At 46.7% G+C, this 16,038-nt stretch overlaps 1 protein-coding gene across 1 annotated transcript; it reads right to left on the bottom strand.

Annotated features, from left to right (window-relative positions):
- Positions 1–9,993: 9,993 nt before the first annotated feature.
- NKX6-1 (NK6 homeobox 1) lies at positions 9,994–15,246 on the bottom strand. Its single transcript, XM_011941786.1, has 3 exons — positions 14,361–15,246; positions 12,520–12,692; positions 9,994–10,399 (listed from the first exon to the last, which is right to left on the bottom strand). Exons 1-3 carry the CDS (start codon positions 15,028–15,030, stop codon positions 10,142–10,144), a joined length of 1,101 nt encoding a protein of 366 aa, XP_011797176.1. The 5' UTR covers positions 15,031–15,246; the 3' UTR covers positions 9,994–10,141.
- Positions 15,247–16,038: the final 792 nt, after the last annotated feature.

A 16,038-nucleotide genomic window follows, 5' to 3' on the forward strand; every position in this document is an offset into this window, starting at 1 on the left:
CCGAGTGTTCTAATTGCCTTAGTCCTGGGATCACCCACGCAGCAAGTCCAGCCATGAAACCTGCCCCCATAGACACGAGCTTGCCCTCTCGTCCCCCTTACACCCATTGGACTCGACGCCCCAGCATGTGCAAAGAGGGCCAGCCTGAGCTTCTGTATGAGATTCTCCTGCGGGGTTGGGAGAGACTTCTTTCGCAGCAGATGAGAACAACACAGAGAAAACCGCATTTTTTGACTCCTCATTTAATCAAGACGAATTCCGATTTGTCTCATTTTGACCTTTGTCGTGATTGAAAGGGAATATTAACCCCTACAACTTCTGCATGTTTTCTTTCCAGGGCCTTTTAAAACCAGAGTTGTTCCTGGGAGCTCCAGCCTTTAGGTCCTTCAGGTCTCTCCTCACCTAAAGGGGAAGTTCTGGGAGGCCCAGGCCCAGCACAGCCTCTTCAGGCATTCGGAGAGATTCTATAGCTCCTTCCTGTAGGTAGAACCACAGAGCACATTCCAAACTCTTCCCATAGGAACAGTGGACCCAGTCCAGGAAGTCTTTCTCCTCCACATAAGGACCTTTTCTCCTGGGAAAAGCAGATTTCCCTCATTCTCTGCTCTTATACCAACCCTGCTCTTCAGAGAGCCTGGTTTGTGCCCGCATTGAGCGAGAAACGCAGGGTATGGGAAACGTGAGTTTTCTGTCCAGCTGGATAGGAGCAGATAAAATAAGACAGCAGGGAGTTCAGCTGTGTGACTGAGCCCGGAGGACCACCACAGGATTCCCCATTCCTATTCAATTCCCAGTCATGGGGTAGAGGATGCCAGATTCTGAGAGGCACAGGACTACACCTAAGGCTTTTCCTAGCCTCTCCTAGACAGCAGGGTGTCTGTTGCTGTAAGTCAGCATGATAGAGAAAGCACTGAAGAAAAGGAATTGAAAGATGAGGCCATTAAGGTAGAACACATACACTTTTTAGGGCACAGGGGCTCCTAAATACCCTGTTCTTCTGGGGGAAAGGGAAAAGAGTGGACTAAAAGAAACAGCATAATTGTAACATTGGCCAACAGGGTAGGAGGAAGTCGACTTCATCCCCCACACCACCAGTGAAGCCACTGCCACCTGCAGAAGGTTCTGCTGCAGGCCTCTCAAACCTTACTTAGCCTCCAAGGATCAGTTCACCAAGAAGAGTCTCTGAAGATGCAAAAGTCTCCACCCTGCATCCGGAGTTTTCAGGCACTGAGAATAGAATGAGGCAGACATGGAAGGTGACCGAGAAATGCTTCCAAGTCTTAATTAGAGAGAATCCTGTAACACTAGGAAACTCCAGTTAAAACATTTAGGAGTTAGTTGTGTTAATTTATCCCAAATTTTTGTCTCAAAGAAACTACTGTTGGAAATCTAAGTTTGGTATTGCAGCTCCTCTGATGGAGGCTGTGAGAGACATGAAACTCATCCATTTGCTACTTAAGCTGTGCATGCTATTTTTTCTAGCAGTTTGTCAAACTATTACGTGATAATCAGATGTAGAAGGGTGCAGTGGCTCATGCCTGTCAACCTAGCACTTTGGGAGGCTGAAACAGGCGGATCACCTAAGGTCAGGAGTTTGAGACCAGCCTGACCAACATGGAGAAACTCCATCTCTACTAAAAATACAAAATTAGCTGGGCGTGGTGGTGCATGCCTGTAATCCCAGCTACTCAGGAGGCTGAGGCAGGAGAATCGCTTGAACCTGGGCAGTGGAGGTTCCATTGAGTGGAGATCGTGCCATTGCACTCCAGCCTAGGCAAAAAAAGAAGACAACGATGACGACAAAGAAGAGACTCCTGTTGGCCTGAAGATCATTTCTCTCCGGAGTAAAATAAGGGATAGGGCTGCATTAAAGGTCTATCATTTTCTTTAAAACCATCAAGAGAATACAAAGTTTCCTATCACTTCTTATGGGGGGTGGGTGTGTGTGTGTACCTGAGCATGCACAATGTCCAGAGGATACAACAGGAAACAAGCAGTGTATGACCTTATGCCCTCAAAGTCTGACTATTCCAGGTCTAAAAGTTTTGCAAGAGGTAGTACTGCTATAGCTCTGTCCAGATTGTCACCCACTTTGGCCTATCAAGTCTCTCTGAGGCACTTTCTTCTCCTGGGCAAAACAACACAGCACTATACTACAGATGATAGATAGATAGATAGATAGATAGATAGATAGATAGATAGATAGATAGATGATAGATACTGTTCACTTGGAAACCATCATGGCCCTTGCAGGTAGAGCATGGGTCCTTGGCTGACACAGTCACCTTAAGTGTGCTGACAGCAAGGGCTCTTGGAGTCATCCATTTGTCCCTTACTTTCTATCTAATGGAAGTTAATGACAACGTGCTGATTTCATATTGGCCTTTGCAGTCCCTTTTTTCTCTTTGAATTCTGTTTATCAGGAAGACCTAGATAGGCAGTGAGATTGCTTTTTATATCAGAGGTACCGAAGCCCAAGTTTTCAATTGTATTTGCTGTTTGTACTGTTTCCCTGGTCCCCTGGCTTCACTGTGCTTCGGTAGTGTTGGGAGAGGTGTGCAAAAGTGGAGTAGATGGTCAAAGAGGAAGAACCTTCTGCCCATCAACTTCAGTTGGCAAGTAAGGCCCAAATTCACACTGCAAAAAGCAAGGTCTATGGGAGCTTTCCCTCTTAATCAAGAGCTGGTTCCCCTGATTCCTAGGGCTCTTGCTCTATTCTTTTGAGGGCTTGCTGCCTCCCTCCCTTTCTTATGCCCCAGGAAATCAACAGCAGCTTCAGCACCTCTCACCCACTCCCCCATCTCCTGCCTTCTTGCAACCTTGATTCTCTCAAAAGAAAGTCATATCCCTAGTTTTCAAAGGAAAGGTAAAAGGGGCAAATTCCAAATGCTCGGTCCTAACTTGAAACTCGGTGTCCCTTCTTTTCTTTGTGTCTCTTTTCTTTCCCTGAGGTTTTTGTTTGTTTCTTGGTTTTTTGTTTGTTTGTTGTTTGTTTGTTTTTTGTATTTCTCATCATCCAAGCAGACAGAATAATGTTGGAAGTGTGTCTCTGGCCGCGTCTTGTGGAGAGAAGATAAGTAGTACTGGCTTGTGAATCAGATCCAGGTTCTGTCCATGTCTGAGATTTCTTCATGGGAAGCACCAGTTATGACATATTTAGCCAAACTATGCAGCAATATTACAGGATATAATCATCAGCTCTTACATTTGTATGTCACTTTATAAAAACTTTTTGCTTTTGAATTTCACAACAACTTTGTGAAAGTTTAGTTTACATAATTGTATAAAGGAAGAAATGTCTGCGATCAAGTTACTGGCAAAAAATAGAAACCAGCACTAGGGCTCAAGTCTTCTCTCCCTAATGAAGTTAACGGTGGTGCTTCCTTTTATACCACATAGTGTCAGTCTGGTGGCATTTTCAAATGACTTTAAGTAATCATGAAAGATGCCTTCTTCAAGAATCTTTACTTTCAATAGACTACTCTTTATCCAGAGAACAAAGATAGGTCTATTAGATATGGTATTGATTATCTGTGCTATGTAACAAATTATCCCAAAATTTAATGGCTTAAAACAATAAACATGATCTGACACAGTTTCTAAGGGTCAGGAATCCTGGTGGATTCAGCTGGGTGGTTCTGCCTCAGGGCCTAGCATAAGCCTGCAGTCAAAATGTTGACCTGGAGCTGTCATCCTGTAAAGGCTTGCCTGGGACTGCAGGATCTGCTTCCAGGTTTCACCTACACTTCTTGCAAGTTGGGACTGATTTTTCAGATGCCTCAGTTCTTCACCACATGAACCTCTATATGGGGGCAACAATGTAGCTGGCTTCCTTCAGATCAAGTGATCCAAGAGAAAGAACAAGGAGAGTAACCTACACTGTATTCACTAGAAGCAAGACCCTGAATTTAACCCATACCCAGGAACACAGGAATTAGGATCCATCTTTTAAAGGAAGAAATAAAAATAATTTTTAAAATATTCAAAAACCACTTCAGGTAGTCAGGCTTTAAGGTTTACATAGAAGAAAACCTCCTTTGCTGTCATAACTTCTCTTCCCACTTTCACTTTTCATAATCTTTCCTTGGTTGCACAAGATAGCAGAGCTAGAGTTAAAGGCAATCTGAGATGGGGCCTTTCTTGATGGTGCTACTACTGCTGCTGTTGCTGCTGGTATGATGGTGATGGTGATGACAACAATGATGGCTACAACTTTCATAGCTTACTAGGAGCCAGGTACTATTCATATATATTAATTCATTTCATTCTCCAATAATTCTATGAAGTAGGTGCAATTATCATCCCTAATCTACCTGTGGAGACCTGCTCTCAATCACTATATGATCTCTTGATCATTGTGATCTTGTGGCAAGAATGAAAGATTCCTTATACACTCTCATTCACTTGAGACCATTTGGTTTTGAGAATAAAAACTGACAAATCCCTGCAGACCAAGTAAAGAGTACAGACAAGGAAGAAAAATCTAGGGTAAAAGGAAAAAGTTTCCAAAATTACTTTCAAGAGCTGAGCCACAGCATAAAATGCAAGGACCAAAGCTGGCAAATAATAAATAGAGAAATTACTATAAACCATGAACTCCTGTATGGAGTTCAGATTAAAGGCATGAAAATTTGTTGAATGTCTTTGTTTGAAGATGATTAGACCATGTAGTAATAACTAAGTCAATGGATTTTCAGCAATCTTAACTTCCTGTGGTCTGTGCACATAGATTTGTCCCAAACAATTTATTGATGATGGACAGTGTTTTCATAATTTACCCACTCAACCCCCCCAAAATAAAATTATATGTTACAGAGGTAAAAGAAATTTATAGACCAGCTTATTTCCTGATTTTGATGTATCTGTCCCTTATAATAAGTAAATACATAGGATAATTATGCCTCATAATTTCTTTTGGCTTTCCTGAGGTAGACATAGGCAAAATGTTATACCAGAAGGGTGGTAAGGCCCCTCTGAAAAAATAATTTGCACTTATTTAAATTACATAGTAAAAACTCTTTCCTGATAATGAGGAGGCAATCCATTTTCAAACATATCTTCAACCAAACTAGCCCTTATTCAAAGTATACTAAAATAGAAACTCTGAATGAAACTTCTACTTCAGAATTCTGGTCACCCACCAGTAGATAGCAAACACCACACAGACATTATGCTCTACACTTTAAAGTCTTCAAGTATGTTAGTCAATAAAAGTGGCTGCTTTGGAGCATCAGAACAAATGATGCACATCTAAACTTTTCATCTTTGGGTGACCGATGTTGGATCAAAGGGGAAGACTAGAGAGTGAACTCACTCTCAGATAAACTTTCAGTTTGTGGAACAACTCTAAGCCAATCTCTGAAACACTGAAGGCTCAATTTCAGGAAAATATCCTATTCCTTAGTCTTCCTGCTCAAACCGTCATTACTCCTCATTCAAACTTTCCATTAATAGGCTGGGAGAGAGGGTTATAGTGCTGTGTTTTCTACAGATCTTAAAAGGGGCTACATTAGGGAGAATATGCTTCTTCCTGAAACTCACAGTCTAAATGCTACAGAAGAAAAAAATGCACACTTTCCTGTCAAAAAAAAAGGAATAAAATAATTGTCCTGAATAACTGTTGAAAAAAAAAAAGTCACAAGAGGAGGAAAGAGCACTTTTTGCATGTATCTGTGTGTATGGCAAGAAGGAAGAAATTTGGTACAGAGAAACTTGTTCGAATTAACATAAAATAGAGTTTACAGAAGAAATCTACCACTTACCTTTGTTGTTACTACGAGATCCTATTGCCAGTGATTAACAAAGGAGCAACTGTGTCTTTAAACTATTCAGTGCTAGGAGTTCCCTAGTGGAATTTCACCTCGTGTGTGCGTGTGTGTGTGTGTGTGTGTGTGTCCCTGCTGATCATCAACTTAAAGGACAGGGCAGTGTGGGCAAGTTGATGTTGGTATAATAACATACTCATCTATTAATACACAATATTAGGCTCCAAAATGCTGCAAATGCACCCTGGTCTCTGTTACCTAGTAAAGCATTTCCAAGAAAAGCCAGCCTGCAGTCCAAATTGCTTACCCACTGAGCAATGAGGAAATTTCTAGAAGAGAATCAGTGGTTTTCAGTTCCCCCTCTTCCCACTGTCTCCAAAACAGGGAAAGGAATAGTGGATTAAACTGCTCACAAGCTTGGAAAGCCGCTCAACACACCACAGCTTCTGGGAAGAAAGGCATGGAGCTTGAAGTTACAGAATCCTGAATGTGAACCAAAGAGAAAATTACTCACCAAGTGGAAGAATTGAGCCTGGACTTTGGGGCCCAGAAAGAGAATTGAGTAGAAGCAGCGAATGCTGCTGGGACATGTAAGACACAGGTCCAGTGCCCTTCTCTTCCACTCTTTATCTCCCATGCAGCCCCATTGCCTTTTCCTTTTTAGGAAAAGAAACACACACCAACAAAAATGAAAAAGCAGTTTACCCTTTCTTTCAACACACACACACACACACACACACACACACACCCTTGTTTTTGTCTGTTTTCCATAAGCCTTTTTAAATGCGGTGGTCCATCAGGCCACGTGCTGTGACTTTTTTATTTTTAAAGCATGACCCAGTTAGCTTTAATGGTTGGTTGGCAGACTTAATCAGACGTTTTATGGTTGTTAATGCCATAAAATTTTTGAACCAAAATGAAAAATGATTCTTACTCTCTATTACTTAAGCTGCAGAGTGTCTCCTCAGTTTCCCCACCACACTAACCCTTGTGAAAAACTGTTCTTGTTGCACATAAATGGAAATAAATCAAACCAACCAAGAACAAGGGAATTAGGGGTAAGATGCCCCCCTTCTCTCTCGTTCCCAGTTTTACGGGGCCAGTTGCAACTGGGGGCTAGCTGGAGTCCTGCGTGGAAGTAAATTAACTGGAAACCTCAAGCCACTGCTGCAGTCAAGTAGAAAAAGGAACAAATGCCAGTGCAGCCTGGCCCCAGATCACGACTCTGCCTGCCACCCACACACCTCAGAGCACATCAGTACTCAGGGTGGCAAGCGCAAAGACCTGTCCGCCCTCTGCAGATTTGCCTGGGGAGTGGAATCCAGGCATCAGCTTTCACCTTTCTCAGATGCTCAGAATGGAAAGGTGAAGAGCTCAGAGGAGCGCTTCCTAAGGGATTTGTGAGAGTTTTCTTCCCACACCTCTAACTTGGAATAAATGCTATCAACCTGTTTACTTTTTGAGAAAAAGCTTCAATCTTAATTCCAAGTTTTCTGTGACTAGTACTACTATTTTACTGCTACTGCTACTGTTACTACTATTATTATATTCTGGAAATAACATTCTAATTACATTGTGAGTTTTTGTGTTTTTTTAGAAAGATAAATAAATAAAAAGTTGCTTGGGTTTTCAAGGCAGAAGAGGGGTGAGTAAAGGCTAAAAGAAATAAAGTAGAAAAAATGTTCTCATTTTCAAAAATTAAATGATAAAGTACAGTTGCAGGACAATAGGTGATGTGTCCTCCCTACCCACCCACCGCTGTCCTTTTATAAAAAGGGAAAGAAATATAGAGGGAGAGAGAAAGGAAAAAAGGAAGAGGAAGGCAGGAAGGAAGGAGGGAAGGAAGGAAGGAAGGAAGGAAGGAAGGAAGGAAGGAAGGAAGGAAGGAGAGGGGGGAAGGGAAGGGAAGAAAGGACAAGGGGAGGAAAGAAAAAAGGAAGGAAAATGAAAGAAGATAAAAGAAAGAAAGGAAGGTATTGTTCATAGCTAAAATAGAAATTATCCCAGCACAGCAAAGCCTCTTTCAAAATAGCTGCTCCTCTGAAGGACACATACCTTAGTCATACTAAGAAGACGGAAATTCAGAAGAGTTTGAAACTCCCTGAGAACTTCACAAACTAGAAAAAACAAAAAAGAGGGCAGATTTTCAGCCCTTCTGTTAAACTGTGCTATTAGCATTGCATTCTACAATAATTTCTCTTCAGGCAATTTCATTTTGTGGAATTTGTGAAAATTTTAGTTTTCAATTATTTTTTACTTTCAAGGGAAAAAACAGACCTATACTTTCTTTAGCCTGAAGAATCTACTGAACTCTATTGATTTTTTTTCTCTTTGAACACAAGCTCATTAACCCGAAACACTAAGGAGGTAATGATATTTCACTGAGTCTGAAACCAAGTGTCTAAAAACAAAAAGAGCCCAAAACAGTGATACCGCCCAGGCCTTCCCCCCCTCTTTTTTTTTTTTTTTTTCAAATTCAGCTGGAGAAGCTATGACATTGCTTTCTTAACCCTAAAAGATTTTTACACCAGTTAAAGGAAGCTGTGTTTAAATTCATCCTACTACAGTAATGTTTAGTAAAATCAAGGCTTCTGTCTTTCCACAATTTCTGCAGTCTTACAACTACAGGGGGAGAAATATTAGCATCAAATAGCAGTGCTACTCAACCAGCTAGCTCTGCTGCCTCCTCTAAGCTAATCAAATAGGCGCTGACTGAGGAGTTATCCTGGATATAGGGAAATGAGCTCTTCCCAACTGTCCCCCAACCCCAGGGACTTCCTGGAAAAGGAAAAAGCGATCACGAAGAAATTAGACAACACAGACATCAGAAGCAGCTAGTTAGCTAGACTAGTCTCTTCAAGAATCGCCATGAGTGGGACTGCATTTCTTTTATTTTCCTGTCCAGGAGAACGAGAAATGTGACATCACTCTTCCAAAGGAAAAAAAAAAAATTAAGTAACAGCTATTTCACCCAAGAAACCGATATACCATTTCTTTGTGGTGTTGACTTTTATTATTTGAGATCTCTGATGAGATCAGATGATCTGTACCCTTTCATTCAAGGCAACAGACGTCTTCAAACTGTTTTTTTAATTTGATTTATCCTTTGAAACAGAAAGTGCATTACATTTAACTGGTCTTGCAAAGGGGATTTTCTTCTCTTTACAAACCGAATTCCTTATATAAATTAATAAATGTTAAAGATGCTAATATATCACCATTATTAGCTTAAAAAAGAAAACAATTTACATATTCTATAGTATTCTTATGATACAAAACACTTCAAATTCAATTACAGCAACTAAATGGATTTTTATGTTTCAGACCCAGAGCGGTTGTAACAATTCCCACCATCTACTTTAACACGCATTTTTATCAGAATGGAGTTAAATACAAGCTATTGTAGCCCCTCCCTCCCCAATACTTTCTTTAAATCACTAATAAATAGCAACAAACGACTGTGCAATTTCAGAGAGGAACAGGGAGGCAGGTGAGAGGCCTTCCCTGGTTCCCACGTCTTCCACTTCAAGTCCAGGGGTTGCGGGAGCGCAGTGCAGATCCAAGGGGTGGGCAGGGCACGGCAGGGGGAGAAGAGGTGAAGGGCAAAGGTGAGATTCTGCAAATCCAAACAGGAAAGAGGAACGAGAGGAGGGGCCGGAGAAGGTGATGGCATTCTATTCTACGCTTCTCAAATGAAGTTCAAAATAAAAGGGAAGGTGTGGCTTGAGTCGCTCTTCAAAGGGGAGGAGGAGAAGGAAGAAGGTCCATCTTTTTATACGAAATTCAAAAAATCATTTTACATTTTAAATATTCACAATAAAGTAACTTCTAGTCAGTGTAACTCACGATTTATTTACAAAGAGCCTTCAACAGGTTACTTTAGTCGCACAGCAGTGTGGGGGGGGAGAAACCTCCCTCTTCCCATCGGTGGCAGCGCCCGCCCGCTTGGCTCCGAGGTCCCGCGCGCGGTGGGCGTGAACCCTTCCACAGCACCTCTCGGCGCCCCCTACCCCGCCGCCCGCGGGGGCAAAAGCTGGGGGCGAGGGGGACCAGGGCTCTGAGGCCGCTGCCCGCCAATGGGGATAGGGCTGGGACCGTCGCCTAGCTGCGGGTTTCAGTAGCGTCATTTACGCCGTGCATTTGGTGGTCTTCCTTGCCTTGTCAACCCCGGAGTCTCTCTCCCCCACATCCCCTCCCACAACTTCAAGGTTAAAAAAATAGATATGTACATCTCAAAAATAGCAAAGGGTCCCCTCAGGCAGGGCCGGGTCCTCCGGGCCCCGAGGGGCGGCCAGGCGCGGCGTGCGCGGTCCCCGCGCCCCTCGCGGCCCCAGAAGTGGAGGCCAGAGCCGGGAAGGTGCGGCGGGCGGCGGTGTTCAGGATGAGCTCTCCGGCTCGGACGCGTGCAGTAGGAGGCCGCCGCCGCTGCTGCTGGACTTGTGCTTCTTCAGCAGCTGCGTGATTTTCTCGTCGTCCGAGTTGGGATCCAGAGGCTTGTTGTAGTCGTCGTCCTCTTCCTCGTTCTCCGAGGCCCCCTTGAGGCGCTCAGTCTCCGAGTCCTGCTTCTTCTTGGCCGTGGCCATCTCGGCTGCGTGCTTCTTCCTCCACTTGGTCCGGCGGTTCTGGAACCAGACCTGAAGGCGGAGAAAAGGGAGGAGAGGGGAGACAAGGGAGAGGAATTGAACTAGCAGATGCAGGCCGTGCTACCACCCCCGCATCTCGATGGCCCTCCCGCGGCCCCCCGAAGGCCTGCTGCCCTCCCTTGCAACCCTCCCTTGTCTCAGCCGTTAAAGTCAGTCTCTGTCGCCCCAAGCCCCCCCCCCAAGTAGCTGGCACTAACAAACTGACCCCCGTTGCCATAGCGATGGTAACACAAGATTATTGAGGTTGTCAGCGAGAGAGTTCTCAAAAGTAAAAACAAAACTTGGAAAGTTAAAAATGAGTGTCCCTAAAAGTGGGTTCACTTTCCTGCCTTCTAGTTTGAAGTTGAAAACTTTTCCCCCTTCATAAAGTTGCCCCACAGTGGCTGTGATTTTATTCCTTATTTACTTTCTTAAATTAAGAAATTTCAAACAACCTGACATGTACTTGCTTTTTGATTAGATTGTAGGGGGAAAGCATAGCATTTGCCCCAATTACTTCTGTTCTCCTTTTCACTTTTGAACATTTGTTTGTTTCACTTAATCTCAGATCTGAATGTGTACAAACATGGTAGATAAAAAATATCCTCCCTGTTTTTACTTTCAATGTATGGTGCACTTAAAAAAAATCTGTTAAAACACAAACTTCAAGTCGCCTTTAATGTTTTTCATAAGCCCAAAGTAAAGCGAAGGCTAGAATTATCATTGGTTATTTTTAAAACGGAAATATTGTCAATTACATTATTTTCCACAATTGGCATGTCTATTCTTTCAAGTGTTATTTTAACTATGTTCCTGCCCAAGACATTTCATACAAATATTTTTAAGCTTATTCGTGATGCTTGACATATATTTTAGCTAAAGCATCAGCAAGAAGCAACCTATTTTCCAGAGATACTGAATTATCCTCCCTTTATTCTGTCTTCCATTATGTATTTTATCTAGAGAATCAGAATTGTTAAGAAAGCGATCTTTATTTTCTTTATACAGCTATAATAATTCACTTCTAGCCATATAGACATATTTACGGTGAAAAAGGAAGACCTCCAGATTATCGCAGTAGGCTCTGTACCAACCTACTGCAAAAATAATTTTAACTGTGATGGTATCCTAATGGCCACATACAGAATCACTCCTGAAATGTATTTTATGATGGCTGTCCAGGGGGAAATACACTAGCCAGCAGACATGGCTAATGTTATTCCTACTTAATTTAAGGAGCAACAATAGAACTAATGAAAACAGACTCACACCCCAAAGAAACAAACATAACAAACTGAAAAAGAAGGACAAAAGAGACTATTGGAAATACAGGAAACCATCAGATTGAATTTACCCAGCTTGTTCAATCCCTTTATTTTTTAGGAAAAAAATTTCTGAAATTTGTTTCCCTGGAAATATACTGTACAACTCAATTATAAGGAAAGTGATATTTTAATTATAAATTGTTGTCATGAATACTACAAATCTTAAATCTGTTGATAAACTTATTTTAAACCAAATTCAGGCCTACAATTTAGTAATAATCTTGTCAATTCATTTGTAAAATTACTATTCCAAAGCGATTGCCTTAAGCTAAGATAAAAAACAGGTTCATCTATGGTAAGTGGTTAGATCCTGTGGATTTATTTATTTTTACTTGCAAATTAATAGAGTAGCCCTGTAATACTGATCTACATTAGGAAATTATATAACTAGTGGAGCCTGAATTGACAAACAAAAACTTGGATATCTCTACAGATAGGATATATAGAAGCTGTCTGACTGGCCTGATCTATTCTCTGGGCTGATATTTCATTAATGCTTTTATTCTCTAATAATGGTGAGTCCCCCAGCACATGCTGCTATCGAGATTAACCTAATTTCAAAGGCTGGGGCTTGATTCCTTTTGTTCATCAAGAGTTTGCCTGCCTGCAAGACCCCAGCGTAGTCCCCACCCTCCTTCACTACTCTCAACTTCTCCCCAGGCTCCTCCGACTCGCACCTCCCAGGCAACTGTTTGTCAGTTTTGCTGGGGGGGGTGGGGGGTGTGTGCGCGCCCATGTGTGTGTGCGCGCGCGCGCGCTCGTGACAGGTGCGGTACCGATCCCTCTAGGTGTACAAGGTCCACTCACCTTAACCTGACTCTCCGTCATCCCCAACGAATAGGCCAAACGAGCCCTCTCGGGCCCCGCCAAGTATTTTGTTTGTTCGAAAGTCTTCTCCAGGGCGAAGATCTGCTGTCCGGAAAAAGTGGGTCTCGTGTGTTTTCTCTTCCCGTCTTTGTCCAACAAAATGGATCCTTGATCTGTGAGAACCAATAAACAACGAGAGAGGGGGGAAAACAATCGGTTACAAGCGGCTGCACTGGGGGAAAAAACGAACTCGAAAAACAACGTTTTGTGGGAAAAGAAAGCTCAGTCTGTGGCGTACACCAGAAGTGTAGTGGCGCTTCCAGCCTAACGGCGCGTCTCCCTTTGCCTTTTTACATCCACCTGTTTTTTAAAAGCCTTGTGTTTGGCGCAGCAGTAAATACCTTCTGCTCAACACCGACGTCAAACAGCTAGGGAGCCTATTGCTAAAGTTTGCCAGAGCCTAATCGCAAGGCCCTATTAAATTAACGAGTGCCGGAAAAAGGCCACTCTCCCCTCCTAATCCAGTCGGTGCTCGTTCGGCCCCGGAGCCTTTGCATGAGGATAACTAGATTTTTTTCTTTTCCTTCAACGCTTCCTTAACCTGTGTCCAGGCAACAAAGGGGTCCTTGTTTTTGCACACAAGAGAGCTAAGTCGCCCCCAAGTCTAACGTCGCTGCAGCCGAGGGGGAAGAGGGGAGGAGGGAAAAGGAACAGCCTTTGTTGGAGGCCCCTAATACGGCCATCAAAACCGATACAATAGCGTCTCCCTGGCACCCCGCTAGGCCCGGTCCCCACCGTCCCCGGGCTTTCCCAACTTCCTGCAGTTACCGCTGCTCAGCCGCACTAAGGAGGTCCGGAGACTTGGAAGAAACTTCCGAGACTCGCTCAAAAGCGAAGAACCGATCGAGAAAAGAACCCCAGGCTGGGCCCTGAAGTACACCTGGAAGGCTAGAAACCTCCGCGGCGCTGCGGCCGACTGCCCTGAAGACTAGCGCGATCTTGGGGCAACTCAGTATGCCTCAAGCAAGGTCTTTGCGGGATGGTACATTTTCCCCAGGCCGTGTCCCTTCACCTCGCTCTTCCCCTGGCTCTTTCTTGTGTTAGGGTGTTGAGCTCCACGATGTCCCCAGATGTGCCCAGACGCAACGTGTGCCAGCCCCTAGAGTGGAGGCAGGTGGGAAAGCGCGGGCCCAGCGCTGGGGAGCGGCTGGAAGCGCTCGCCCTGCCCCGGGGACGCTGGCCTGTCTTCAATGGGCTCAGCCAGGCCGAGTGTACTCAGGCGGCGAGGGCGAAGAGGTCTCCTCCTGGGAGAGGAGTGCACGCAAATACACCCACTTCCCGAGCAGTGGAGGGCTCACCGCTGCCGGACCTCACTGCTTCGAAGAGAGGCAGCGGGTTAGGCTGGCAAAGGCGGAATGGGGCCCTGGACGGCAGGCAGGAGAGGGGAAAGTAGGGATGCAGTGGCCTCTCCTCCCCATCACTCCAACCCAGGCCAGGCCTGTGGTCCTGGCAGGCCGTTTCAGGAACAGCCAGGGGCTCGGACTAGACACACGTCCCGCACCGCGTTGTGGTCCACACGCACACACACACACCAGCTCAGCCCAGGCGTACTCAAGACTTAGAGAGACGGAGGCGCTTGGATGCAGCCACGCGAGCTCAGGAAAGCGAGAATCCCTTTCTGGAAGCCTTGGCCCAACCTAACTGGTGTGATTCCGGCGCTGCCAAACTACTGGGGCGGGCCACAGGATGGACCGAGCGGCATGCACACCAGGGGCCGCGACCCGGGAGTGGGCAGAACAGGCACGGCAGGCGGGCATCGGGGCGCGGGTGGTCGTACTCACGAGGGGTACAGGCCAGGCGTGCGTCCCTCCAGGGCGGGCTCTGCATCACTCCCGGCCAGAAGATGGGCGTCCGGCCGGGCAGCTCAGCCAGCGGCTTGGGGTACCGGCCCACGGCGGCCACCGCCGCGGCGCTGGGGCTGAAGTAGAGCCCGGGCGGCGGCGGCGGCGGGCTCAGGCTGCTAAAGCGGGGCAGTCCAGCCAGCAGCCCCGCCGGGGATGAGGCGGCGGCTGCGGCCGCGGCAGCAGCTGCGGCGGCGGCAGAGGCAGAGGAGGCAGAGGCGGACGAGGAAGAGGAGGAGGAGGAACCGGAGGGCGAGGCGGAGGGCAGGGCGGCCCCCGAGGCCACGGGCATGGAGGGCCGGCTCAGGATGTCGTTGATACCATGTGGGGTGGCGGCCGAGAGCTGCTGCGGGGGGCTGCCAAGGGATGAGAGGCCCCCCGTGGCCGGGGGCTTCAGGCCGCCTGGGTTGTGGGTGCCCAGCGGCGGGGACGGCGACGAGGAGGACGACGATGAGGACGAGGAAGAAGGGGGGCCGGTAGGCAGCGGGGGATACGCGGCAGGGTACAGCGGGGTCTTCATCTCGGCCATGCTGTGCAGGGCGGCCAGTGGCGGGCTGCTGAGCAGGAATGCGCTCTGCCGGGTGCCCTCCATTGCCCCCACCGCTAACATCCCACGGCCAGGCCGGAGCCCGTAGCCTTGCAGCGAGGGCGCTGGCTGGTGCCCCTGGCGGGGCTCTGAGGAGCCGGAAGCGCCGAGGGCACGAGCGGAGAGGCACTCGGCGCGCCCGGAGGCGAGCTGCCAATTGGGCCAAGAATGCCGCCGCCGGGAGTTGCTCCTCTAGCTGCGCAGCAGAGATGTCCAAACCTTCCACGCGGGAGGCGGCAGCTCGCCGAGAAAAGCAGGCGTCCCGGCGGGCTAGGCAGTCCTTTCGTTCCGCGAGTCCTAGATTCGATCCCCGGCTCTTCTCTCTTCTTCACTTTCCCTAGTTGTTCAAAGGGCGCTACTTCTCATCTTCTGCCCCCGAGAAATAAGCAAAACAAAACCCAGGCTGGCTCCGGAGAGTTTGTAGCAAAGTTAGTTGCCTAATCTCCACTTTGAAGTTGGAGGGTGGGGGTGGCTTGCTTTCTCTGGGGAGGTTCAAAGTACGCCGTGTGCAGCCCGTGGCGCTCCTCTGGTCTTACTGGGATGCGCTGCTCTTTCGGCCGCGCGGCTGATTCGCATTCGGCGCTCACCGTGCCCGGGAAGAAAGCGCATCTAGCCCGCGGGAGATCTAGCCTCTGGGCCGGCTTCCTCCACCCGCGCTGCCCCGGGCTGCTGAGCCAGAAAGGGCAGTGCCACCGATCCCCGCAGCTCCCAGATCCTCACCTCCACCCGCCTTGCCCTCTGGGCCACGGGGCACTGGTGTTGCAATATTGAAAAGAAAAAGGGGGAGGAAAAAGCACAGAAAAACCAAAGACTAAGTGTGAAAAGTCTGACCGCTGGGTTTCCGCGCCGCTCGTCAGTCCACCTCTGTAAACGGGCCTAGCGACCCCCGCCCCACCCCCGCGCCCTCTCTCCCTCTCACTCTCCGCCTTTGACTCTCCTCTCTGGCATTTTCTTCGCGGCTTCCCAGGCTTCGCTCTTCTAAGTCCTGTCCTCTGGCCAAACTGACCCTCTTCGCGGCTCCTCCGCTCTTTC

This window comes from Colobus angolensis, unplaced genomic scaffold (assembly GCF_000951035.1).
Source record: "Colobus angolensis palliatus isolate OR3802 unplaced genomic scaffold, Cang.pa_1.0 Scaffold200, whole genome shotgun sequence".
In the NCBI taxonomy this organism is placed as follows: domain Eukaryota; kingdom Metazoa; phylum Chordata; class Mammalia; order Primates; family Cercopithecidae; genus Colobus; species Colobus angolensis.